At 45.7% G+C, this 27,404-nt stretch overlaps 1 protein-coding gene across 4 annotated transcripts in view; it reads left to right on the forward strand.

The window, feature by feature from the left end:
* ITGA6 (integrin subunit alpha 6) overlaps nt 1–27,404 on the forward strand; it is a 75,494-nt gene that overhangs the window by 8,247 nt on the left and 39,843 nt on the right. For all 4 annotated transcript variants that reach the window (XM_082465333.1, XM_082465336.1, XM_082465335.1 and 1 more), the window contains exon 2: nt 26,989–27,113. In XM_082465333.1, coding sequence (XP_082321459.1) covers nt 26,989–27,113 — 125 coding nt within the window. The remainder of the gene's footprint in view (nt 1–26,988; nt 27,114–27,404) is intronic.

The raw sequence follows: 27,404 nt of genomic DNA on the forward strand, positions 1-27,404 counted from the left end.
AAATGGATTTCTCCAGCTGCTACATTATTGAGAATAGACTCAATTATATAGGTGTAGTGATCTTAATGAGGAGGGTCCTTTTTTTTTTTAATTTTTTTATTTATTTATTTTTGGCTGTGTTGGGTCTTCGTTTCTGTGCGAGGGCTTTCTCTAGTTGTGGCAAGCGGGGGCCACTCTTCATCGCGGTGCGTGGGCCTCTCACTATCGCGGCCTCTCTTGCCGCGGGGCACAGGCTCCAGACGCGCAGGCTCAGTAGCTGTGGCTCACGGGCCCAGTTGCTCCGCAGCATGTGGGATCTTCCCAGACCAGGGCTCGAACCCGTGTCCCCTGCATTGGCAGGCAGACTCTCAACCGCTGCACCACCAGGGAAGCCCGAGGGTCCTTTTAATAATAGGTAAGAGATGATAGTGGATAGTAGCAGTGACGATAGTGAGAAGTGGTTGGATTCTGGATATATTTTGAAAGTAGAGTCAACAGGATTTCCTATGGACTAGACATGAGAGAGAGAAAAGCTGAAAGAGAAAACTGTTATACAATGGTTTAGGGTGGACTATAGAAGAAATGGATTTGGGGTGAAGAGCAGTTTAATTTTGGAGATCCTAGGCTTGAGATGTCTAGACATCAAGTGGAGTTGTTGAGAAGGCAGTTGAAAATGAGTCTGAAGTTTAGGTGGAAAGGTTTGGATTGGAGATACAAATAGTGGAGCCCCGGGCTTCTAGGTTGTATTTAGAATGGTGGGCTGAATGAATGAGTTCACCAAGGAAGTGAAGACAGAGACTAAGGACACAGTTGCAAGGCGCTCCCACGTAGAGGTTAGGGAGATGGGGGGCCCAGCACCAGGCACGGAGAGGGATGGCCAGTAAGGTGGGGAGCTAGGTGATGTGCTATCCTGGAAGCCACATGATGCAGGTGTTTCAGAGAGGGAGTGATCAATCAGTCGTGTCAGATGACACTGAGAATTGATCCCCGGCCTAGCAATATGGAGGCCATTGGTGACCTTATCAGAACCCTTGTGGAGTGGAGTGGGAGCAATGCCTGGTTGGAGTGGGTTGGTGAGAGACTAGAAGAGGAATTGGAGGCAAAGAATAGGAGCTCTGAGTTTTGCTGAAGAGGGGGGCAGAGCAAGAGCTGGAGGGGAAACTGGGGTCAAGAGGGAATCGTATTTTTTTTAAGAGGGGAGGAAGTGACCGTGAGCTGGCCTGTTGGTGAGGATAATTCAGTAGAAAGGGAAAAGTGAATGCAGGAGTGGGGAGAACGTCTGGTGTGATGTCTGTGAGTAGGTGAGAGGGATACACCAGTGGAGAAGTTAGCCTGGTTACTGGAGCACAGGTAGCTCTCATCACATCACAGAATAAAGGGGCCCGGATGCAGGTCGGTGGGTAGTGATCATGGTGGGAGACTGAGGTTTTTCTGGTTGCTTCTAATTTCTCAGTGAATAGTAATAGATCATTAACCCTAATTTACTCAACATCTGCATAGAAGTTTGCCTTGTAGGAGTAAGAACTCCATTCTAGAGGCAAAGGAGTGTGGGGTCTGAATCCCAGAGGCTTCACATTCTGTTGACTTGACCTTGGGCTAGTTGCTTTGTGCTCATCAGTAAGATGGAGGCACTAATGATAACCACCCCGTAGAGTTGTGAAGATGGAATGTAGTGAGTGTGAAGCCCTTCGCATCATGCCCGTCACGTCCAGTAACACTAGCCTTTCCTGTTGTGGCTGCCTTAGACTAAAATCGTACTATAATCCCCTCACATGGGGGAGTTTTGTAGCTACCTTATCTTTACTGTCTGGCAGACAGCAGAGGTTACCCTTTGGGGGTCAGGTCAAAGGTGAAGTTGCCCCAGAGTCCGGGGGGAGGTTCACAGATAGATGGGAACTATGACATTGCCTTGAAGAGAGGAAGGGGAAATACGGGACTTGGAGGAAGGAAGAGAAGATGGAAACAAGGCAAAACCCTTTAAGGATTTCCAGTTTCTTATGCTATATCTGAGCTACAGAGAAGCACAGCTTCTTATTTTGTTAAATTCTTACAAGGCTCACTTTATGTGTTGGGTGGACGTTTCCCATGTAGGAGTATCTGCAGCTCCGGAATCTGCTTTTGTCTCGACAGCACAGCATCCGTGTGTCCTGCAGGCTGGGTGGACGTGGTGGGGGTGGGGCATTGGCAGGTGGGTGGGTACCATGCTGGGTGAGAGTGAGCGGGCAACACGCAGGGGTGCCGAGGCCCGGCTTCCTGTTCCCTGGCCCGATTGACTGTCTTTGTGATCATGGTCAACGTATGCAGCATTTCACTGCGTGCATTGAACAAAAATGACGTAGGGCCTTGTTGAGTTGTCAGGGAGGTAGAAAACGAGACTAAATGGCACCGTGGCTTCTAAAATACTGGCAGTTTTCAGGCTCTTCTTTCAAGATAAGTGTTATCGGCTAAAGAGGTAGCTTGAGGTAAATCTGAATCCAAAAGGATACAGAACGTCTCTGCAGTTACGCACGTGTGGCTCATCAGGACCTTACCACGCTCACCCTGGGGGGGTGCCACAGATTCATTAGGGAACGTCTTTCGGAGGTGGCATGGTGGTGAGTTATTAAAAAACAAAAAAGTTATCTCAGTACAGTGCAGAATGAAATACGAGTACGTTTTTAATATAAAGCACAAGGCTTTAAAGGCAGTTCAAGCTTTTGGTGGTCATCTTGGGCTATGCCCCCATACTTGTTCATCTCCCCTGTCAGTCAGGGCTTCTGAGAAAATGGTTGAACCGCTGACTGGTGCAGCCCTTTCTCTGCAGAGGGGTGACTGACACCCAGGAACGTCAAGCGACAGCTAGGTAGTAGCGGCGTGAGTCCTGGAACCCAGCTGCCCGATGCCCGGTCCACCAGGTGCTATGCCATACACATCTGCATCTTGGTAGGCGATTCCTGTAATTGAACCTGTACCCTGTGGTCTTGCTCTTAATAGAACAGTATCTTACATTTTTAAATGTCTTTCCCCCATAATGGCCTGGTATAGCGATAGCGAATACACAGCCACTGTAGCCCTTTCCCCCCTCCCAACTGGGGGCACTCCAGATGACCATAGCACTTCTTCCAGATGAGTCTCAGAATTCTCCAGGTCAGCATTAGTTAGCCTCTGCTGATGTATGTATAGGTGCTTGCACGTAAGACAGCATCTGTTTGCCCTCTTGGCCTGGCCAAATCCCCTGCATATGGAAGGCACTCTCTAAACATCTCCCTGATGGACATTATTCCTGCTGGTTTGTGAGCTTCTTAAGAGCAAGGCTGATGGCTTGTCCATTTTTGGTTCCAATCTAATAGACAGAAATGGGTACCCAAAAGGCATTTGTTAAGCTCTTTGAGTTAATTTCCCAAATACACTGGAGTCTTGTAGAAAATAGGAAGTGGGATGACCATTTCTTTAGAATGATCCTTTATGCCCTGATATTAGGACTACTACTTTTTAAAAAAAAAACTGTGGTGAAATACACATAAGATTTATCATCTTAGCCATTTTAAAGTATACAGTTCAGTAGTGTTAAGCATCCACATGGCTGTGAACACCCCTGTACTCCTTAAACTTCTGGAGTGCCCCAAAATCAGGATGGCCCTATTATGAGGCCCTAAAATATTGATAAACCAAACCTAAATACCTAAACATAGAATTGTGCTAAATCATATCATCTGATATGATATTCTAACATAAATTAGTGGCAATGGAATTAAAATTTTAACAAACTTATGATGTTAAAAATTCCATCTCCTCGATCAGCTCTGTGCTTTGTGTCCCCCTAGAGGGATGGGATAGGGAGGGTGGGAGGGAGATGCAAGAGGGAGGGGATATGGGGATACATGTGTACATATAACTGATTCACTTTGTTATACAGCAGAAACTAACATACCATTGTAAAGCAATTATACTCCAATAAAGATGTTATATAAAAAAAAAAAATTCCGTCTCCTAGCTTAGTATGTGCTTTCCAATCTGGTAAAGGACGGCTCCTGGTTGATTTCAGCAGCTGTGCCCCTGGCTCCATTTGTGGAACCCTAGGGCTCCTCACGCATATTCTTTGAGAAACCGAAGTAATTTGTTTTAAGTTTTTTGGTAAGTTATGAGGAAATGGCAACAGATTAAAAGAAACTGGCCGTTTGTTTCTCTTATCTTGCTACTCTTCCTACCTACCTCTTAGTAGCTTTGAAATGAAACCGATTTCAGTGGCACACTGAGTGCAGGTGCAGCTGAGGTTTGATGTGACAGTGGCACATTCATGGGTTGATGTTCAGGAGGGAAGTGTGTGTTGGGGAGCATCAGATTAGACTGACAGCTGTCCATGTTGGTAAGGCCGGCTTTAGCTTGTCTTGCAAATACTTTGTTCATACCACCCTCCCTACCCACCCACCCCCTGCTTTCCTTAGAGCCCTGTTAAAGTTGCTCCCAGGTATTCGATCATCTTTTTCCTCTGTTCCTTGTCTCTTTGGATTTCTAATGACTAATTTCTGTATTGCCCAGAATCTGTTGAGTTTAATAGGCTGTCTTTGTTCTTATTGATGTTTTCAGTATGAAATGTCTAGTAAGCTATTTGGGAGCTGTCAAAATAAAGCTTACTGGTGGTTCTGAAGTGTGGGCCCTCTGAAGGCAAGAGGTTGGGACTGATTTATCTGTGTTTGCTTAAACGTGGAGCCTGACGTGCGTCGTTCTTCACAAATCGGAAACGTGCTTTAAAGGAAATCTGACCCCCACACGTGCACAAAGAGTAGTCATATTACCCAATAATGCTTTTGTGGATTGCTTTATATCCAAAACTACTTACCGCCTGCAGAAGTTAGGAAGGAACCCAGGGAATGATCTAGAAAGGTAGTCCGTCTCTCTCATGTTATAGATCAAGAACTGGAGGCCTAGGATTTGTTGTGGGTCATGCAGCCAGCTACTGGCAGAGCTGTCCCTCCACCCCTCCTCCCCTCCTCCCCCTAGTGTCCAGAGCTCTCTCCACACTTAAGCCCCTCCCTGTCTTCGACCTCCCCTGCCCACCCTTGCAGGGGTCAATCTAGCCAATGTGTCTGTTTTTATAAAATGTCACTGGAAGCTTAAGCAGATCTGTTCAAGTTCCACCAAGTTTCTTTGAAAATCTGTGCTCATCAAAACGAGTTGCCGGGCTTCCCTGGTGGTGCAGTGGTTAAGAATCCGCCTGCCAATGCAGGGGGCACGGGTTCGAGCCTTGGCCCCGGGAAGATCCCACATGCCGCGGAGCAACTAAGCCCATGCGCCACAACTACTAAGCCTGTGCTCTAGAGCCCGCGAACCACAACTACTGAAGCCTGCGCGCCTAGAAGCCTGTCCTCTACAAGAGAAGCCACTGCAATGAGAAGCCCGCGCACCTCAACGAAGAGTAGTCCCCTCTCACCGCAACTAGAGAAAGCCCACGCGCAGCAATGAAGGCTCAATGCAGCCAAAAAATAAATTAATTAAATAAATTAAAAAAAAAAAAGAGTTGCCATCCTGAGTTCCTGAGATAACCGTTTCTCCATGAGGAACCAGGCCTGGGATTGCGGTTGAGCACGCAGAAGCAGTTGTGTGTTCCCCATGGGGAATCCCTACCCCCTCTGTTTCTGAACAAGCCACCCAGGCTCCCTCCACACCTCTCATTCATGCTTTAGATTAGATGTAAGGTGAGGTACTGCCTCAGGCAGTGACTCACTCCTGCTCTTCCCTGTGGCAGGTGGCTGCTTCGGGCTGGGTTGGACAGTGTCCACAGCGTCTAAGACAAAGGCATTTATTGAACCCTGCAGCTATTTATCAAAGGTACTTACCGCACTTAAACCTTGCATATCGAGATGCTCCTGAACTGGGCACATTCATTCCCTTCTAAAGGAAGATGTGAGGGGTGAGCATTTTGTGTTGTTTCTCCATAGCTGAGATGTTCCCCTGAATGCTGTCAGTTTCGTGGACTTTTATAGCCAAGTGACAGTTCCTCTTTCTGATGTCATTGCATTTTATTCTGCACCTCACTTGACTGTGGTGGAAAGCTTGTCCACCCTCTCAGCTGGTTGGATTTCCTCTCCTCAGTGTGTGTGTGTGTGTGTGTGTGTGTGTGTGTGTGTGTGTGTGTGTGTGTGTGTGTGTGTGTGTGTGTATAAAAATTTTTTTTTGGAAGAGTAGAAAGGAGTAGCTTTATTAGTTTGCCAGGCGAAGGGGGTCACAGCGGGCTCCAGCCTTGAAAAACTTTGTGTCCCTCCTCAGTATATTTCAGCCTCTGTCCATTACAGTACATTTGCACTTGATTGTAACGCCCAGATGGCCGGCCAGCACAGTGCCTGGTACACAGTAGGTACAGGTTTATGTGCCTCTTTATTGGTGTGTTGTCACACCTCTGGAGTGGGCTGTGAAACTCAGTCTCTAACTCTTGCCTGCCTGCAGCTGCCTACAGAAAGCACGTGTGAGCTTGTCCTACACAATTATGAGGTTTGCCTTTTCGTGATTTCTGGGCACTGATTTTTTTTTTTTTTTTAACATCTTTATTGGAGTATAATTGCTTTACAGTGGTGTGTTAGTTTCTGCTTTATAACAAAGTGAATCAGCTATACATATACATATATCCCCATATCTCCTCCCTCTTGCGTCTCCCTCCCACCCTCCCTATCCCACCCCTCTAGGTGGTCACAACCACGGAGCTGATCTCCTTGTGCTATGCGGCTGCTTCCCACTAGCTATCTATTTAACATTTGGTAGTGTATATATGTCCATGCCACTCTCTCACTTCATCCCAGCTTACCCTTCCCCCTCCCCGTGTCCTCAAGTCCATTCTTTACATCTCCGTCTTTAATTTCTGTCCTGCCCCTAGGTTCATCAGAACCATTTTTTTTTTTTTTTTAGATTCCATATATATGTGTTAGTATACGGTATTTGTTTTTCTCTTTCTGACTTACTTCACTCTGTATGACAGACTCTAGGACCATCCACCTCACTATAAATAACTCAGTTTCATTCCATTTTATGGCTGAGTAATATTCCATTGTATATATGTGCCACATCTTCTTTATCTATTCATCAGTCAGTGGACACTTAGGTTGCTTCCATGTCCTGGCTATTGTAAATAGAGCTGCAGTGAACATTGTGGTACATGACTTTTTGAATTATGGTTTTCTCAGGGTATATGCCCAGGAGTGGGATTTGGGCACTGATTTTTAACCTCCATGACCATCTATCTCTGTCATTTTTTTTGCAAGGCTTTTAATAAGCCAGTGTCCATCAACCAACATCATTTTTAAAATTACATTTTAAATTTACCTTTGAATAGGTAATATACTCACATGGTACAAATATAAAAACTAAAAAAAGATTACCCTTGCACTTCTGGTCTCTAGTCGTCCTATTCTTCCTGGAGACAACAGTTGTTTTACTAGTTGGTTGTATATGTTTATATTTGCTTATAAATTTGCAGACACCTGTGAAAGGATTTACATTTTTTTTTTTTTTTTTAACACATGATAGCATGCCATGTGTATTCTTCTGAACCTTGCTTTTTTTTTTTTTCTTTTTTTCTCGGCATATTTTAGAGCTTGTTTGATGTAAATAAAGAGCTTCTTTAGTATTTTTAATGTGTGCATAGTGTTCATTTTTAAGCATGAACCATGATTCACTGAACCAATCTGGATATTCAGGTATTTTCTAATCTTTTGCTGTTAAAAGCAGTGCTGCAGTGAAGAATTTTATACCTTCCTCCTTTCACCTTAGGTAGAGGGTCACTTCCTGGTGCAGTGCCTTGCCCAGCATTGTTTTAATGATCGTGGCTGATTCCAGAGGTGTGTCTGGCTGCTCTTCATGACTTTCTATCACAAGCTATATCCTACCATCTGATATTATTATAGGCTACTCAGCTGGCAGAGCTGCTGGAATCTTTTCAACAGCTAGAGTTGACAGTCTTAAGCCCAAGCTGTTGGATTCCTCATGGCTTCAGCATTTGTGCCCCACCTGGACCTATGCTTGTTAAAATGTACTTGTTAAAATTAGAATGGCTTGTTGGAATGTGTGTTAACCGGATACTGATAAGAGCACATGTAGTGCTTCATCCCTGCCTTGGAGTTAACAGGGTTATTTGACGTTTCATTTGATCCTTGCAACACATTATGAGAAAACTTAGATAGGAGCATTTCACAGATAATCCATACAGATGACACCCAGCTAATAGGTGGTACAGCCAGGACTTGAACCCACCAGGTCTTTGTGGAACTCCCTCACATTTCTGATTACGGTTTTGACTTACCAGTCTGTTACCAGGCAGGTAAGAAGGCGTGGGCTAGCTGGAGGTGGTAGCTGTGATAAGCATGTACCATATTATCCCGATAATGACAGGTCCAAGTAGGACGGATGTTTAGCCAGTGTATACCAATAAAGTAGTGCTAGTTGTTAAACTGTCAAAATACTTCTGGTTGGTAAGAGGTTTCCCCCATCTCCCGAGTGTCCTTCGACACTGCCCTGGCCACTCTTCCCATAGGACACTCCCCCTCCCGTATTTTGCCACAATCCAGCAACTAATGGGGAAATGTCCTAATACAACAGGGCGCTCTGGGATGTAGCTCCAATACTACACCACCATCTGTGCTGATTAATTGGTTTCCAAGTGGTATTGATTGCTCAATATTTTTTTTAAATTAATTAATTCGGCTGCATTGGGTCTTCATTGCTGTGCGCGGGCTTTCTCTAGTTGTGGTGAGCGGGGGCTACTCTTCGTTGCGGTGCGCGGGCTTCTCACTGTGGTAGCTTCTCTTGTTGTGGAGCATGGGCTCTAGGTGCATGGGCTTGAGTAGTTGTGGCACGCGGGCTCAGTAGTTGTGGCTCATGGGCTGTAGAGCTCGGGCTCAGTAGTTGTGGCTCATGGGCTGTAGAGCTCAGGCTCAGTAGTTGTGGCGCACAGGCTTAGTTGCTCCGCGGCACGTGGGATCTTCCCGGACCAGGGCTCGAAGCTGTGTCCCCTGCATTGGCAGGTGGATTCTTAACCACTGTGCCACCAGGCAAGTCCCTTGCTCAATATTTTTAAATACCATTTTTAAATGCAAGAGTAGGGTGGCAAACGATGTAAATGTTTAACAATGTAACTTCTATAAATATTTATATATTTATATACGCACACTTTTAACGATGTTTTTGTTGTTGTTCACAGCATCCTATTTCTAAATCTTTTTTTTTCACTTGAAAAATCTCTTTGGTTTTGCTTTTTGCATAGTTTTTGTTGTTACTCCTGTATATAAAAGTCCAGGTAGCTGGTCTGAGGTGTCAGGGACCCAGAAGTCATTCTCCTTGCTGCCCCACCAGGCCTCAAGCTCACAGTGCACGATGGCAGCATCTACACTCTAGGCAGGATGAACAAAGGGACAGAGAAGAATAGAGCCAAGGGCCCAGAAGATTCCTGGAAGCAGCCATGTGACACTTGGTCATGAGTCCCAGTCGGCAGGTCCGAGTTATATGGCATGGCCAGCTGGAAAGGGAGGCTGTGATGAGTAGTCTTTATTCAGGGTGGCCCTATGCCCAGCTAAAAGTTCTTTTACTATGGAAAAAGGGGGAAACCGGCACTGGGTGCCAGCCAGAAGTCTCTGGCCCAGCTACTAAGCCCGTTGCTTCAGTTATCTCATTTAGAAAATAAACTATGTGATCATATTAATTTCCTTTTCAAAACATTGAAAAATCTGGATTTCCTAAGCTGTTGGAATAGTCAAATGGATACAGTGACCTAGCAGGTATGTGCTTTTTAAATATACTTTTTCTCTTGGCTTTTATTAAAAGTATTTGACCGAAACATGATGGAAATTGAAAAGTCACTTTTCCCTTTGCAAATGAGCTATTTGATAACAGCCTTTAAGAAATGAGTCTTTTTTTTTTTTTTTTTTGAGTTAGCACTGACGATATGCTCAGTCCACTTGGCGTAGGAAAACCGTATGGTAACAACATACTTGAATTTAAAATTATGAGATGCAATGATAATTATAAAATTTCATTTACCAGAAATTTACTAAATGCCTGTGTACCAAGCACTGTGTGAAGGTCAAGGATGGGAGGGTGGGTTCACAGTCCAGTTCAGACAGGTTTCCTAAAAGGACGGCTCACTAGAAGGACAAATGTGATTTGATTTGGCAGCTGGAAAGTCAGGTATCTGATAATTCAGAAGCACAGGAAGTGATCCAGTGCCACACTGAACAAGCAACTGCTTTGTAAAACTGAAAAAACAGGATTGCTTGGAGATTTTCATTCTTCCTTTTCTTACTGCAGTAGATTAAAGCATTTTGGTTTTTGAATTTTATTTATTTTTTATACAGCAGGTTCTTATTAGTTATCCATTTTATACATATTAGTGTATATATGTCAATCCCAATCTCCCAATTCATCACACCACCACCCCCGCCCCGCTTTCCCCCCTTGGTGACCGTATGTTTGTTCTCTACATCTGTGTTTCTATTTCTGCCCTGCAAACCGGTTCATCTGTACCATTTTTCTAGGTTCAACATACATGCGTTAATATACGATATTTGTTTTTCTCTTTCTGGCTTACTTCTCTCTGTATGAGAGTCTCTGGATCCATCCATGTCTCTACAAATGACCCAATTTCTTTCCTTTTTATGGCTGAGTAATATTCCATTGTATATATGTACTACATCTTCTTTATCCATTCGTCTGTCGATGGGCATTTAGGTTGCTTCCATGACCTGGCTATTGTAACTAGTGCTGCAGTGACCATTAGGGTGCATGTGTCTTTTTGAATTATGGGATAAAAGCATTTTTATTATAACTCCCTGAGTGATGTCTTACTGGTAATGAGTTGCTTGGTCAGCTGAAAAGCCCTTTTCAGCTCATGATTTTATTTTTTAAAATGAGCTAGTTATATATTTATTTATTTATTTAATTAATTTTTTTGGCTGTGCGGCATGTGGGATCTTAATTCCTCGACCAGGGATCAAACCTGCCTCCCCTGCACTAGAAGCACAGAGTCTTAATCACTGGACTGCCAGGGAAGTCCCTGGTTATATATTTATACTTTATCATTTTTTGTTGAATTGAAGTGGAATTCTTGGCCATTCTGAATATAGGCCAGTATCTTTTGTGATTTTTATCTTGTTGGGTGCTAACTATATTCTTTTTCCTTGAGATTATTTAAATCTCTATTGTTGGGAGGTTAGAAGCAAGTGTTGAACCAAGGTCATTCCAAAAATTGATGCCAGGGCTGGAACCAGAATTCCTTCCCCACCCGCTTCTCCATGTTGCTGATCTGACCGCCCTTGTTGGCATTCCAGTTAAATAGTTGAAATTGATTCCGTGATTTCACATTTTTCCCCCAGTTGATGGTTGAGGTTCTGAGCCGGAAGAGGAGTTGCATGTTGTGGATAATAAAAACATGTTCTGCTTTGGGTGTTCTTTTATTGTATGAGCTCCCTTGTTCTTAGTCAGAGACACACCTGTAGTAAAATGTACTGAGTCAAGTAAGAACTAGAACGCTCAGGCTCAGACGTCACAGGAGTTTCATAGTCACTGGAGATTGAATTTAGTTCCAGCATGTTTCATCAAGGAGACAGGAAAAAAGTCTCAAGAAATGTTGGGAAGGCCAGGACAAGATGACTGGTCTTGTGATCCACATAAAGGCCACAAGTATCCCTTGGGCCCCTGTGGCATGGATCTTAAAGCGCTTTATAGACCTTAATTATAACTCTTGTAAAATAAATACTTTTTAAAAAAGGTGGATAGATTAAAGTACTTTGGTGATGTTTTCCAATGAAGCAGAAAGAAAAATTTGGGTGTAGTGATGTAGAGCAAGATTAGGGAGTGTTGGGCAGAACCCCTATTTCATCAATTACCAGCTGTGTGACATTGGACAAGTTACTTGTCCTCTCTGAACCTGCATCCACATTTGTAAAATGGGTGGTAGTAACAGTGTCTACTTCTTAAAGAACTCATAGCAGAGTGCCTAATACATTGTAAGAGCATGGGAGATGATAGCTCCAGTGTATTAATAATAATTGCTTATTTGCCCTGATTTGCAGGTTAGGGTATGTATTTCTCATGTGATTTCTTGGAAGGTTATTAGAAATCTAGTCTTTTGAAAGTGAGATTGTAGTTCATAGAGAAAATTTACCTTTCTGTGTAAATGTGAAAACCCAAGGCTAGGAGGTGAACAGATTTGTTCCACTGTGAATTTTTGCTCAGGCTTGCCCTACTGGATCAGCCAGTTAGTATAGTTAAATAGGGTTTTGGTTTTTCTGGGCCAAACACCCCTTGAGGTTATTAAAAAAAAAAAAAAAAAATGGGACCAGATTCCTGCCCTCAAGGAGTTTGTAGTCTAATTAAGTGAAGTTGGGAGAAATCCTGGTCCAGGGAAGTTTACTTCGGAGAGGTGAAACTTGAGACAGGGTCTTGATATATAAATCCTAGAGGTGGAGTTTGGAAGTTGTTGTTGAGGAGGATTTGGTGGAGCTGGGGGCAGGGTGACGTGAGCCAAGGCACCAAGACCTTAGTGTGCTTGGCAGGTGAGGGGCATAGGGGCAGCTAGGATGGATGGCTAGTGTGGGGACAGACAGCAGGGGATGGCTGCCATTGCAGTGGGAAGAGTATGGCACGTGGGAAGCCCTACCCATGCCAGGTGGTGTCTGAGCCTCGGTTTCTTCATCTCTGAGACGCAGATACCTACCTCCCAATTGCTGAGACATAGCTGAATAATAGTGTATGTTAAGGACTTTGTAATTATAGAGTGCTGTACAAATGTGAGTAGTTAGCACACCTGAGTAGGGAGCAATCTCCTTTGCTAAGGTAGAGCTTGGGATGCATGAGCAGTATCTACCTGCCAGGTACTGCTCTAGGTGTGTGTTCAGGGCGCAAAAGAAGAGCCCCCGCACCCTTGGAGCCAGTGGCATTCTAGTGCAGGGAAGATGGGCAGTTGACACAAAGTGCCAAACATCATCATTTCAGGTACTGATGAGGGCTGTGAAGATCATTACATAGGGAGAATCTGTAGACAGTGACTTAGGGAGAGCTCTAGGTAGGGTGAGTAAGGAGGGCCTCTCTGAGGAGGTGACTTTTGAGTTGAGCCCTGAGGGATGTGAAGGGTGCATCCCACAAAGATCTGAGGCAGGAATGGTCTCAGCCAAAGGAAGTGACTGCAGAGACCCTGAAATGGAAACCAGGTTGGTGTGTTCAAATGCCAGAAGCCAGGCCAGTGTGGCAGAAGTGCACACCTGAGGTGAGTGAGGCTAGAGTGGCAGGTAAAGGGCAGTTCACGTAGGGCCTTGTGCAGCATGGCGGGAGGTTGCATTTCATGCCAGTGGCCATGGGAACCCAGTGAGGGCTGTAAGCAGAGGGGGGTGATGTGATGTGACTTAAGACGTAGAAAGAGCAGTGGTTGCTCTGCGGAGATGGGCTGGGGCGTGACGAGAGTGGAAGCAGGTGGACCGGTCAGAAGGATATTACAGTTGTCCAGGTGTGACCAGATGGAGGCTTGGACCATCCTTACAGCAAAGGAGCCACCGAGAAGTGGGTCAGAGTGAAATGTGGAGGCAGAGCCAAGAGAATGTACTGATGCCTCGGATGTGGAAGGTGAGGGAAAGCGAGGAATCAAGGATGACTCCTAGGTCTCTAGCCTGAACAGACACGTGGGTGGATAGTGTACATTTACCGAGAGAGGGAAGGCTTGTGGGAAGCGTGGCTGGGGGAAAGCTGAGTTCTGTGTTGAACACATTAAATGTGAGATGCTAAGTGCTGACGTCTAGTAGACAGCTGGGTGTCGGAGTGTGGAGCTTAGCGGAGAGGTCTGGGCTGAAAAGATGTTCTGAGAGTCACCTGTTAAATGAAGGTGTTTCCAGCCCCAGGACAAGAGTATAGCCAGAGACAAGGAGAGCCTCCAAGAAGGGGAACCGCCAGCGAGGGGGAGGATAAATCCGGCAAGTATTGATGGGCTCGTATCATAGGCCTTGCTGCCTTTTCCTCCAGCTGCCCAGTCTAGTTCCTAATTGGACGGGACTAGAAGATCAACATGAAACTAGACTTGGGAAGTCACAGAGACTCTTGGGTCCCTCTCCTCTTAAATAAGGGACGTGAGCGCACAGTTCAAAGCGCTCTGCATGGTGCCCTCCTAGAATTATCATGGCAAGTTCTAACAGTGAAGAGGAGCCCCTGGTGCTTAATCTTACTGCTGAGATTGTGGAGGAATTTGATATTCTGGGGATTCCTCTCAAACAGTGAATGAAATATGGTTTTAGAATTTGATTCAGAAAGAGGTGGAATGTAGTCAGTTTCCTTGTCCAGTTTCCCTCGATCTTCTAGCTCTTCTTTCCAGGTGGTTAACTGTTTTGACTATTAAGGTCTTAAATGCAGGCTGCGTAATTGACCACAGGACCTGGGCAGGTCCTCTTTGAACCTTTATTCTTGTCTCCCTAAAATCAGGAGCTCAGATGAGATCAAGCTGGGCTCCATGAGCTCCTCCAGGAAACCAGGGCCTGGTGGGGGTCAGTGGGCATTGGGTCTGCCCACAGGGATACCAGGGCTCAGCTACGGTCCACATGGCAACCAACACCTGAGGAGGCAGAGAGGGCTGGGCTTCACTGGTGGAGGTGATGCTGGAGTTGAGTGGAGGTCTAGGGAAGAGTTGAGGATGCGGCAGACATTCTGCGGGGAGTGGACAGCATCTGCGCAGTGTGGAAGCATGAACGAAGAGCCTGGTGGAAAGGATGAATTCAGATGGTCGGTCGGTTGGAGTCTCGGTGGGGCGGGGAGGGGAAGTGATGGTGGTAACAAGGTAGCAGTGTCATAGGACCAGAGCCACATGGTGACCCCACATACAGGAACAGGGCAGTTCTCCTGTATTTTCTCATCTGTAAGTAGCCCTGTGGAGAATCCAAGTGGGTTGAGTAAAGACATTCAAAAGCATTAGGGTTTATGGGTTCTGCATGCTTAAAACCAGAAACAAAGTTCAAGCTTCATTTGACAAGTTGATGTTTTAAAGCTTTCTCCCAAAACCCATCCTATGGGCTCATTTTGGTGTGTGTTGTTGCAGCTGGGTCATGGGTAAGAGCACTGATGTTAAAGCTACCTTTGAAACCTCCCAGCCCCTCCTGCGGTTCCCAGATGCAGTGTGGGCCGCGAAGGCAAACTGCTGTCTGTGTAAGGTGTTGCTAAGACCAGTTTCCTTTGTGTCTCTTGGGAAGGCATTAATTGGTAGGAATCCTGGAAATCGGAACCACTGACTGCTCCAACAGGTCCAGCTGAGGCAGGGAGGCAGCCCGGTCACAGCGTGGGCAGAGCACTTCCTGCAGCAGGAAGCTTGGGAGATATTTGCTGAAGGAATGAAGGAGTGAACAGGGGGATGATTGAAAGGTTGTGCTCTCAGACTGGCTGCCAGCATTTCACCATCATTTACTCAGATTTGTTGGCATAACTGTTCTGAAACAATGCTACATTATGTATTATAATCTAGCTTTTACATACAGTTTAAAAATCACCGTACAAAACAGAATACCGACATATTTTGAAGACCAACTGGAGCCCTCAAAGGAATGTCTGACTTGTTGGAAATAGGCCAAGGGATGGGGGGGCAGCAGGCAGTGCTGTCCCCCGTTTTCCTCTGTCTTTACAGGGCCACTTGTAGAAATAGTAGAAGGTTTCTCAGTTTAGTTTAAATCTGCTGTGTTGAAATCATTAAAAGTGAACTTCACCTTTTAGCTGTGTAAATTACTATGATGAATTTGGTTCATTAAAAATACCTGTTGAGTTCAGTGCTTGCCCTGAGCTGGACACTGGGGGACACAGCAGTGAACAGAACAGACATGGCCCTGCCCCCATGGAGCTGACCTTCTGCTGAGGGAGGTGGCCCGTACGCAGTTCCTCGCACATATCATGATTACTGACCTTGGTCGTGCTAGGAAGGGAAGGTAGATGAGGACTTATAAGAGGTGGGGCCCGGCCTAGCTTGGAAGGTACCCGAAGGGTTTTAAGCAGAGGCCTGAAGAGGGAGAGTAGGAGGATTCCGGGGGGAGAAAAGAACTTGTGCAGAGGTTCTGAGCGAGGAGAGAGCATGGTAGTCGGGGAGTTTCAAAGCAGCCCAGTCTAAAGCGTCGAAAGTGAGGGAGAAGGTCAACCCAGAATGTGCTCTTGACATATACTTAGCTTCGGCAAAAGTATTTTAGGTTATCATTCCAAATTCAAGTTCTTGGTGTCTGCGTACAATTCGATAAGAAAGAGACTGGTTAGATTTCCTGCTGTAATAGGCAGAATAATGCTTACAAAGAGTCTATGTCCTAACCCCCCAAACCTGTGAATGTATTAGGTTAAGCGGCAAAGGGGAATTAAAGTTGCAGATGGATTAAGGTTGCTCATCAGCTGACTTTAAGATTAGCGAGATTGTCCTGGATTATCCGGGTGGGCCCCGTGTGGTCACAGGGATCCTTATACGTGTGGAAGAGGGAGGCAAAAGAGAGATCTGAACATGCTTTGCTGCTGATGTTTCAGATGGAAGAAGGGGCTGCGCGTCAAGGAATGCAGGCAGCTTTAGAAGCTGGCAGGGGCAAGGAAGCACTCTCCTCTAACCTTCAGAAAGGAGCTGCTGACACCTTGGTTTTCTAGTCTAGTGAGACCCATTCTAGACTCCTGAACCACAGGAACTGTAAGATAAGAAATCTGTGTTTCAAGCCACTAAGTTGGTGGTAACTTGTTATAGCAGCCACAGAAAACTAACACACCTGCCCAACTCAAGGTCTCATTGCGTAGATGGCTGTTGCCACCAAGTCACTTGGTAGTAACGACCTCTGATACTTTCTTTGCTGTTCAGGGCAGTGGAGAATGGCTCTTACACATCCTACCTCGAGGTGGTTGGGCTGTGATCATTCTTCAGTGAGTACTTGGGCATCGCCATGTGCTGGCATCAGCTGCAGGAGCTTGGGATAGGTTCGTGGGTTAAAAACAGCAAGATGTGTGCCTTCGTGGAGCTACATTCTAGATGCCTCATAGCCCTGACCTATGCAGAGGGCCGGCGAGGGCAGCGAGTTCATGTCCAGACACTCAGCCAGGCACCCGGGCACTGCTACGTGGTTGTGAATAGCAGTGACTTTCCCTGAAAAAGACAAGTCTGTTTCCTATCTTGACTACTTATAGGAAAACTAGAGTTTTATCCAACATATCTATACTTAGTTTTTGGGTTGTTTGGAAATGATTCTTCAGGACTAACAGCACACATTAAATACAATAATATTTGTTAATGCACAGCTCACTGCTGCTGGATATCATTTTTTTTTTAATAAATTTGTTTTATTTATTTTTTGGCTGCATTGGGTCTTCGTTGCTGCGCACAGGCTTTCTCTAGTTGCAGCGAGCGGGGGCTACTCTTCGTTGCGGTGCGCAGGCTTCTCATTGCGGTGGCTTCTTTTGTTGCAGAGCACGGGCTCTAGGCGCGCGGGTTTCAGTAGTTGTGGCTTACGGGCTCTAGAGCGCAGGCTCAATAGTTGTGGCGCACGGGCTTAGTTGCTCCGTGGCATGTGGGATCTTCCCGGACCAGGGCTCAAACCCGTGTCCCCTGCACTGGCAGGTGGATTCTTAACCACTGGGCCACCAGGGAAGCCCCTGGATATCAGTTCTTGAGTGCAGAGTTCCCTCGTATATTTTTAGATCTTCAAATAACCAGTCATCAAAATAAGAATAGTCTTTTTCAGTTTTATAACTTTAATAATGTATGTACTTTGTTTGGAAAGTCTAACGTGGGAGTTAGTCTGATGATTGACCGATTTTCTGGTTCCAAAGGAGAGAGAAGCAGGCTCTTCCTATGAAGCCGTTTGACTCAGAGGCAGAGATGCGGGGTTTAGGTTAAAGCACAAGCAAGCTGTAATGCCTGTTCTTCTCTTCAGCAGGTAAAGAAGGAAGGGGAGGAAAGGACAAAACTCCTTAGCAATCTGGCAGGTTACCAGGTTTGCTGATGGTGGCTGGGGGTGGTAGGCGGGGTGTGGACATTCCCTGTTGACCGCTGGTCCTTGGAAAGCAGGCACCTCTCCCTCCAGCCAGAGGAGGGACAGTGCTTCTGCCGGTGGACACCTGGAGAATCAACCTGGCTGCGGTGGAGAGGGGCTCTCAGACGGCCAGTGGAGCTTCGACGACCAGACGAGCTGCCCTCGGCGAGCCTGGTCATGTGGAGATTGACTGCAGGGCCTCCCGGGCCCGAATAACTCCCCGGTACCTGGGAAACAGTGCCATATCCAAGCACACAGTTGGACTGTCAAGGGTAGCGTTATTAAATTCAAGTTGTTGCCTCAGTCAGGTTACATTGCTAGCTTTATACCTGAGGCTGGGATGACTGTATAGTTTATCTACCGAACTGGGACATTTTTGAGAATGAAAGGGGGCCGGGGACAATAGGTGTGAATCAGGAGTGTCCTGGGGAAACCTGGACCTATGGTCAGCCCAGCGAAGTGTTGGAAGCTTTAACCACTTTGTGGACAGTCTGACCAAAAATGACTCAGTACAACGTGGCCTTTGTGTGGAAGGGCCTAGACCTTCCAGAGGAGGAGAAGGCGTGACCCAGGGGCCTTTCTTAAGATTCCTGTTCACAGCACAGAGAGCTTTCCAACTTGGAGGCTTTAGAGCTGTTTTCCACACACCTTTAAATATAAGGCAAGATCTATTTTTTATCCCCAAATTATCCCACCTTATATTTGAGCCCTTATAAAGTCATTCTCCTCGGAGAGCTGCACTCGTGATTACTTTACTTGAGCAACAAAGTTTTGTTCGCTATAAACACATTAGCCTAAAGGGACTTCAATCAGTTATAACTGTGGGTGCTGACAGAGGTTAAATTTGTTTTAAAATATTTTAAAATGATTTCAAAAAGGAAGCAAAGAAATTTAGCTCACATTTAGTAATAATTCCTCAGGATTTGACACGATAATTGCAAGTCTTAGGTGTGGTTATAAACTTTAAAATGTCCTAGAAATGCCCTGGAAAACGGGGTTAGACATTGCTTTTCAGAAAGTAATGTCAAAGCAGCATATGGAGTTTGAATACAATTGCTTTGTGAAATAAGCATAAAACTATTAGATAAATTTTTAATAAGATGTTATTCAAAATGTTTGCATAAATAATCAAATGTCAGTGGACTCTTTCATCTACATTCATAAAAGCTTACATATACAAATTGGCCAAAAAACCCTTTTTTGGATTTTTTTTTCCCCATGCACAGAGTCTTATGAGGAATCCCTGGTATATGAGGGGTGATTGTAATGATAGAGATGTTGTAACAGCTGGGAAAAGGACGTTCACCTTCAAACTGCAAGGAATCCAGGCTGGGGTGAAAATCTGATTCCTTCAAGAAATGATTGGATTTTGACTTATGGTTCCAGATGGCTGACTAGATATACAGGTTTCCCTGCAGGCTCCTCAGGGCTCTGTGATGGCTGAGAGATTATTACTAAAAGGCAGAAAGCAGATGGGATCTGGCTTATGGCCTTAACAAGGGAGGGAGCCACACTCAGGAGTATATCATGCAGGGACTGGGAAAAAGGGGGCAGGTGGTCTGCCTTGTGCCCACCCTGAGAATCGTCAGGTGAGGCAGGCGCTAGGAATCAGGCGTGGTTCTGGAAGTAAAGGCCTATATGCTGGACCACAGATGCCAGATGACACCGTCATTCCCCATCTCTCTGTACAGAGTATAGGACGCTGGAATTTAACACTCTGGCAAAAACAAAAAAAACGTAGTACTTTCTTTTTGGGGGGAAAGGGGTGGGGATGTTGACAGGTGCATGTTTTACAAAGCTTAAATGATTACAACTCAAGAATGGATTCTTGTAGAGGTAAGCAAGGCAGTTATAGTATTTAAAAAACAGCTAGGGAAAGCTGGGGCTTCTAGTGTGAACGCTGGCAGCCCAAGAATTAAGCCTTCCACCTCTAGCATTTGAAGACTGGTTTTCAGTCTTGACAGCAGCTCCCTATTCACTCAGCCTAAACTGACTCCTCTGTCAGCAGGCCCCACCCAGGACTCCCTTTCAGAATTCCTGATCGGGGTGAGACTGAGCCAAAAATGGACCTTTTTAGGCAACAGCGAAACAGGAGAACCAAGGATTATCAGGCATATGATGAGAGCTAGCAGCATGAAAGGGAATGGCTGAAGTAAACTAGAAGAAAAATTGGAAGAAACAGAAAATCCAGGAACAGAAGGAGAACAAAGGAAAAACAAAACCAAAAAAACTTCTAGGTAAAATGCTTAGAATATGAGCATTTGAGAATATGTTAATCCACAAAATAAGAATAGGGTGCATTGTTATGTGAAAGGCACAATCCAAACAAAGAGCTTTTGGAGATTACAAATATAATTGCTGAAACTTAAATTTCATTAGAAATACTAGAAAATTAAGTCAAATCTCAGAACCATAGAGAGGGAAGGAAAAAAGTGAGAAGATTAATCCAGGAGGGTCCCACACTTGACTAGCTAACAGAGATTCCAGAAAGAACAGAAAATGGAATGAGTAAAATGACCGATGCACCATAAGAGTTTCCTGGAAGTTGATGTCCTAAGTCTCTAGATTGAAAGAGGCCACGCAGTGCACAGTGAGAAAAGGCTCACGCACAGGTACTGTCGTGCTGTTCAGAACGCCTGGGTTAACGTGCAGAGCCTAAAAGTCGCCTTTAAAGAAATGAAAATAGGACTTAACGTCAGAAGTTTCATTGGCAGCACTGGATACTAGAATAAATTAGAGCAGTTCTGAAGAAAGTGTTTTCCAACCTAGATCCTACACCCAAACTATCAGTCAAGAGTGAGAACAGAATGCCATTTTTGTATCTGCAGGGACTCAGTTTATCTATCATGTACTGTTCTTTAGGATGACGTTTAAGAAAACCAAATAAGAGGAAAACGTGAGATCCTAGGTCAAAGGAGACCAATCCAGGAGGCGGCAGTAAAGGGAAGTGCTAGGAGGACCACGTACAGCGGACCCTGACTCTGTACAGCAGACCTAGAAGAACAGTCAGTCTGTGTGGTACCAGGAGGTCCAAGGGCTCTGAGGAGGACATCCGAGCAAAGAAGAGATCCTGATTTCATACTAGGTACAATTGGGAGCTTAGAAACAATTGAGGCTGGAATAAAAGCAAACAACGTAAGGGAGAAAAAATGGTAATGAGAAACGCCAAGAAAAGCAAAAGTCATGGTCCAAATGTGAAGTACACCAAACAATTGATAGAATGGAAGGAAAGCAAGTCTGTTTGACCTTGATGCTAGGAACAGTATCCTTGGAGGGCATGAGCTTCTGATACTGGTCCCAGATAGAGGATAATTTCAATGCTGTTTGGTTCAGCACTGAATAATGTTTACCTGGTTGTATAAAAGAACAGGTGACCAAAATGTGGTTACAAGATGAATTGTAAATGGTAATAGCTCTGGTAATAGTGTAAAAGTATAGCCAATGGATGGTAGGACTTGGAGGCACCAAGAGGAAAGTTGGGGAGACAGACTGCTGATAGCATCATCTCCCCAGCTGGGGAATGGAGAGATTTTGTCAGAAATTGATGAAGAGAAAATAGAAATTAAAATATATTACTTAAAACTTAAAGCGTAGCAAATAGCAGAACTAAAGTAATATAGTTACTAAACATAGGAGGGAAAGTAGCAAGTAGTTTAAGCTCTCCCCTTTTCATATTGTGGTGTCAACAGTTAATTGCCTAAAGCTGGTAAGTCAAGAAATAAATGTATTAGCATAATATCAATATCTAGCATTCTAGAGAAGTAAATCCAGAATTTAAAAGTTCTGCCCAGAGCGTGGGACTTGGGATGAGTGTAGAATCTGTGGATTTCCACTGTAAGTTGTTTTTGATTTCTTGCCATCCGTATTTATTACTGTTAAAGACTGAGCTCAAAGATGGGTTAAATGTAGGGGTGACACAGTTGAATTATTAATGCCATCTTCTAATGAAGGTTTAATTTGGACAAACTAAGAAGGCTGTGTTTTAAATTAAGCAATAATAGTGTCCTTGTTCTAATGAAGCAATATTTCACATTTCCTGGGACAAAGTTGCATAGCTAGAGGCAGAATCTTTAATCCTCGAGGAAATGAATTATTGCCAAAAACAATGAAGCAAAGCTGCTATTGTCTGTGGAGTTTTAAAAGTACCCCAGTGTTTAGAACTTTTGGTTGATGTAGTTATGCAAAAGTATACTGGCTCTGCTTGGGGGAGAACTTGACTATAGGAAATAGGAGTGTGGCTTGCTTGAAGTGTGAAATAACCTTGTGGTTAATAGCATGATAAGGGTCCTGCATCTTCGTGCCAAGAATTTTGATCTAGACTTCAAAGACCTGAATTTATATCATGTCCTCAGTCACTGCCACACTTGTGCAATTTGCCTTTTACACTGTATTTTACTATTTCAAGTTTCATTTCTCATCTTTAAAGATGATGTGGTTTTACACATTTTGAGTTTTGTATTTTAAAGGTAAGTTTCCAATATGTTGGAATCCCAGGGCAGTTTTTATGTCAGTACAGCTTGAAACAGTGGAGGTGATTGTCCAATGGCCCTGTGGAAAGCAATTTGGGAAGTAATTTTTCCTGTTCCTTTTGGTGTCTAAAACAATCTTAGTTCAAATCCAGATGCTTGCCCTTCCTTGATTACAGTTTTTCTTTTGACCTGATATGGGAATAGGTTTCTAAGACCCTGTTCTGTTCATTTCCACCACTTCCCTTCAAGAGACATAACTTCATGTTCCTTGGTCCCTGTCACTCTGAACGTGAGTTGTTACTGTGGTTCTGAACTCCTCCAGTGGTACTGGGTGGGTCAGGAAAAAGCAGCTGCTGCTGCTGCTTCTTAAACAAAAATGAACAGCCTGGCAGCTGCTGCCCGGGCCCTAGGAGCTGCTGTGGGCATCCACCCCTGCAGTGCCCAGAGTGCCTGGTGCTCACACTAAACCCAGCCTCAAAGGGAAAAAAGTGCGATTTGAGCAGAAACTGGATTTTGGTGTGGCCTGAGTCTTCCCCCCAGATGCAGACTGTCCCTTCTAGAGCTGCACTCGCTGTGCTATCCCAGGAGCTGGCTGGGTTCCGAATGGCTTAGGCCAGTGCCCAGGTCCTAAAGGACTTAATGAGGAAGGAGATGGGTTGCACCGGGGATGGTGTCATTGACTGGATACAGCTCTATTTTCAATTCTTTGTCCTTGCCAGACATAGCCTCAGCTAATGGGCTGTGACCTCCTGTGATTAAGGCTGGTTCTAAGCAGAAATCAGTTTGCTTATTTCCTGAACAAGAGACGGTGACTTTACCTTGAGGATTAAGACACCTGCCAGTTGTTGACTTTGGTTGGGGGTACCGTGTTCTTGCATCAAGGTGCTTCCTTACCTTTTCTCTGACTGATTTTATCTGACTTAGCTCTACCTGCCCTCCCCATCATTGTCTTCCTGTAAGTGTGGTCCCAGGGAACGGGGTGTGGCTAGAGCAGGGGCACCCCCCCACTGATGGGTGTCTGCTCTTCCCCCTCTGGCTGCGTGTGGCCTGAGGCCCCAGAGCACCCCGCCCCCTTCCGTCTGAGCTGGGACAGATTCTAAAGCGGGGCTCACTGTGCCAACTGCCCAGGGACCTGGGAGGAAGGATAGTGCTGGGAACACAAGGCAGTGTGACAGCTAACATTATTCTCCAGAGGTACATTTCTCTTATTTTGTCAAGTTCCCTTTTCCTATGTGTTGTCCCCTCTCCCCCCCCCGCCCCTCCCACGCCCACATCTTCCAGCTGCTTCCATCCTTCTCTGTGGTCAGCTTTCAGATGCAGTAGCCACCACAAGGAATGCGGGGGAACTTCTGCAAGAGCTTGGCATTCGTAGCATCCGGGAAGTTTTGTCGCTACAGCCCTATAACTAGTCAGCCAACTGGAGTGAAAGGGCTCCTGCGTGGTAGAGGCCCGCCCTTTGAGGGCCTGGGAAGCAGTGGAATCTGCAGGTACCGAAGAGGGAGAAACCCTCCCACGCAGCCAGGGGAAAAGGGGCTGGAGGGAGCGGCTTGCTCTGAAGGACTGTCCATGTAAATGGAACAATCTCCGCAGCTTTTTCAACAACAGGAAACCCGGAAGCACCTGTCCCCTGCTGGGGACAAACGGTCGGCGGAAGCCAGGGGCTCTGAGGCGCTGCGCAGGTGCGCATCTGTGGCCTTTTGCACCGGAACGCGGAGCTCCGCGGACCACGCTGCCCATCCCCAATCCCGTCTTGTTGCATCGCCGACTCCTACTCCTCCATTTCCTCCGGCTCCTTCCCTCTCAGCCTTTGCACATGCTGTGCCCCTCACTAGGCCACCTCCAGCTCCTGTCATCTCTACGTGACACTCGCTCCAGGGCAGGTTTAGCGCCCTCTGGACCGGGCGCAGCACTCTGCCCCGCCCTCCCATTGCTTCTATCTCCCTGTGGTTTAAAGACCCAGGGATTGGCAGGGAGGGGGGCAATTCTTACTCATCCTAGGAGGCTCTTGAATGTTTGTGGAATGAATAAGTGGTCAAACGAGCGAGGACGGTCAACGGGAAATAACAAGCCCAGTACCTGCCTATGGTAGCTTGCCAGGCTCCTTGGGCGGGTATGAGGAGAGGAAGCGGTCAGAGAAGATACACTGTAACAACCTTGGAACTCCTGGCCTGCTCTGCTCTTTATAGCCTTCCCTGTTGGAGTCGTTACCTTTACAGGAAATCTCCTCGTGACCTTCACCCCACCCAGCTGCAGTAATGCTTTGCCTCCGCCTTCCCTTACCCTTTCTGAATGAGTCTTAGTCAGTAAATGGAACAGTTCTTGTTTCAATGTTTCATTTGTGTAGGTTTTGCCCTTTCATTTAAATTATAAACACCTTAAAATCCTGGGTTTTGTTTTCCTAGGAGCAATTTAGAGGAATGGAGAAAACATTGCTCCAAAGTAGTTTTTTTTCCTGGCTCCCAACTAGCTGTGAGGTCTTAGGGACAGGGTACTTACCTCCTCCCTAAAGCCTCTGTTTTCCTCATCTGTGAAGTTAGAGGGTTGGATGCATTTTCCGGTGCTTCCAATGCCCACATCCTGTGATTTTGTGCTTCTGACCCCAGCACTTTGCTTATCCCTCGAAGTACCTAGACAGGGTTCCATCTCCACACCTGCTGGATAATTGAGCTTGTTCACTCACAGCGTAGGCTAGTTCACCTCTCAGCTCTTTGTCAGAGCTCCTGGGATCAAGAATGACATTAGCGGAACGGGTGTGGGACAGCCCTTGGCCTTGCCTCTGCCCAGAAGTTCCAGGCACCGAGGACCCCACCTTGGTCCTGACGAGTCTCTGTTGCAGTTCCGTACCTTGGTGTGTGCTATTTCATCCCTTAAATGTTGGACGGATTGGAGGTGGAGGCTGACGGTGCTGCCACCCAAGGGTCTGGGAGGAAGGATGGTGCTAGGTATATGCATGTTCCCACATGAGCCAGCCATTGTTCTGTGGGACCCGCCTCACTGGCTCTCCCTGGGCAGAGTCTGGCTCCCGTCTCTGTTTTCTGAGTGCATTTCCCTTCCATTGTACCCACTGCGTTGCGTTGGTTTAAAAAAAAAAAAAAAAAGTTAAATCCTTTATTGGGATCACAGCAAAGACAAAAGTGGTAAGGACTGTTGTGTGGGGGTGGGTTGTTTGTTTGTTTGTTTGTTCTTTTGTTTTTTGTTTTTGGCATCTGAGATTTGTGAGTTTCTTGAAGGCCAGGAGTGGCTTTTCTGTTTTGGAAGTTGGTTCACATTTGTGTTCCCAGCCGTTTTCCGCAACTCCAGCCTGGTTTCTCTTTCAGCTCTGTTTCTCTGTCCAGTCAGGTGTATGTTCTTTCTCTTTGTTTCTTCTCCTCATTGTCAGTCAGCCAGACCCCAAAGATTGTAAAACTGATGGTGAGTAAAGGGCATTAAGTGAAAGGAACACAGCAGAAAGGTAGTGGGTCTCTAAAGATCCCTCTGGCTGGGAAACAGATTTTAAGGATTGTGGGTTTGGCTTAGGAGTCCCTCTTACTGGAGGTGGCAAGAACCCTGAGGTGGGAGGGGAGAGGGAATATTATGATGCCTAGTACATAAGTGGTATCCCTGACTCCTTGGTGGGGATTAATTGGATGATAAAGGAGGAGCTTGTTGAGATGACCAAATACCGGGAATTAAGAATTCATGCAGAAAGAGGCTGCAAAAGAGTAATTCAGTCGAGTTGTATCTTGGGCAAAGGTTTGGTTCCAAATCTGTGTCGTTAAAAGGTAAACTGAGACATATTAAAAACTTGACGAGTTTGAGCAGAAATCAATGCGAACCTGGCAGCGTCAAGCCTTAAGTGGTTAGCGGTGCTCCACCAGCAGGAGCAGGGAAAGACGCAGAGAAAGGAAGGAAGCAAAGCAAGGAAATGATTTGATGGGCTATAGCTTACAGCCCAGGTGGCTGTTTGTGATGGGTTGCCCTTAGGGTTTGGTTTTGTAACCTTGAGGTGTTTACAGGCCGAGATTTTGGTTTGCTTCCGTAGGCTGCCACAGCGTTAGAGCCACCTCGGTCTAATGGCCTCCCGGTTTAATTAATAACAGTATAAAAACTGAAAATCTGGGGGACATTCAAAATTACCTTTGAAAACCACCCCCAGGAAGGCACAATGTTGGAAATGGACGAATCATCACTTGTTAAGTTTACTGTGACCATTTTTGTTCTCCAGTGTGGGAGTGTTTGTTGTGTCTGGGTTCCTTATAATGTCCTTGGCTTAGGTGTAGGGGGCAAGCTCTGTGCAAAGCGTGGCTTCTAAAACACCAGAATCGTGCTCTGCAGAGAGCTGCTGATACTATGAGAGATGCGCGTATGTATCCTTCACCTTGTTTCAACAACCCTTCTTGCGCTTGACTTGCATCGTTTTGTGTGTGTGTGTGTGTCACAGGGCTCTGCTTTTGTTCTCCCTCACCACCTAAACTGGCAGAGAATTAGGGGACTCCTTGATAAAGAATAACCCCGATATCTCCTGGTTCTGACTGAAACGTTAAATGCGTATTCACCTCAAATCTGCATATTCTCTGTTTTGTCAACAGGTTGCTCGTGGGGGCCCCACGGGCAGTGGCCCTTCCGCTGCAGAAGGCCAACAGAACAGGAGGCTTGTACAGCTGCGACATCACCTCCCGGGGGCCGTGCCCACGGATTGAATTTGATAACGACGGTGAGTTCTTCTGCACTCGCTCAGGGCTCCCTTGACCAACTTGCCTTGTATCCCACTTGCCCTTTCCAGGCGGAAGGAAAGGGGGGGACAAGCATTTTATTCTTGGAGAGAGGGCCTCTCTTAATTGCATCAGCCTCGTCTGTTTCTTGCTTGCCCTGAGAACATGTACGTTTTAAGTCACTGGGCTGCAGCGAAGTTGCTCCCCACCCCCCCACCAACTCTGCTTTCTAAACTGATATGGTGTATCGATGTCGCCACCTAGTGATGTGTTGAGGTTCTACGGGAGAAAAA

This window comes from Balaenoptera physalus, assembly GCF_965194825.1.
Source record: "Balaenoptera physalus genome assembly, chromosome: 6".
In the NCBI taxonomy this organism is placed as follows: Eukaryota; Metazoa; Chordata; class Mammalia; order Artiodactyla; family Balaenopteridae; genus Balaenoptera; species Balaenoptera physalus.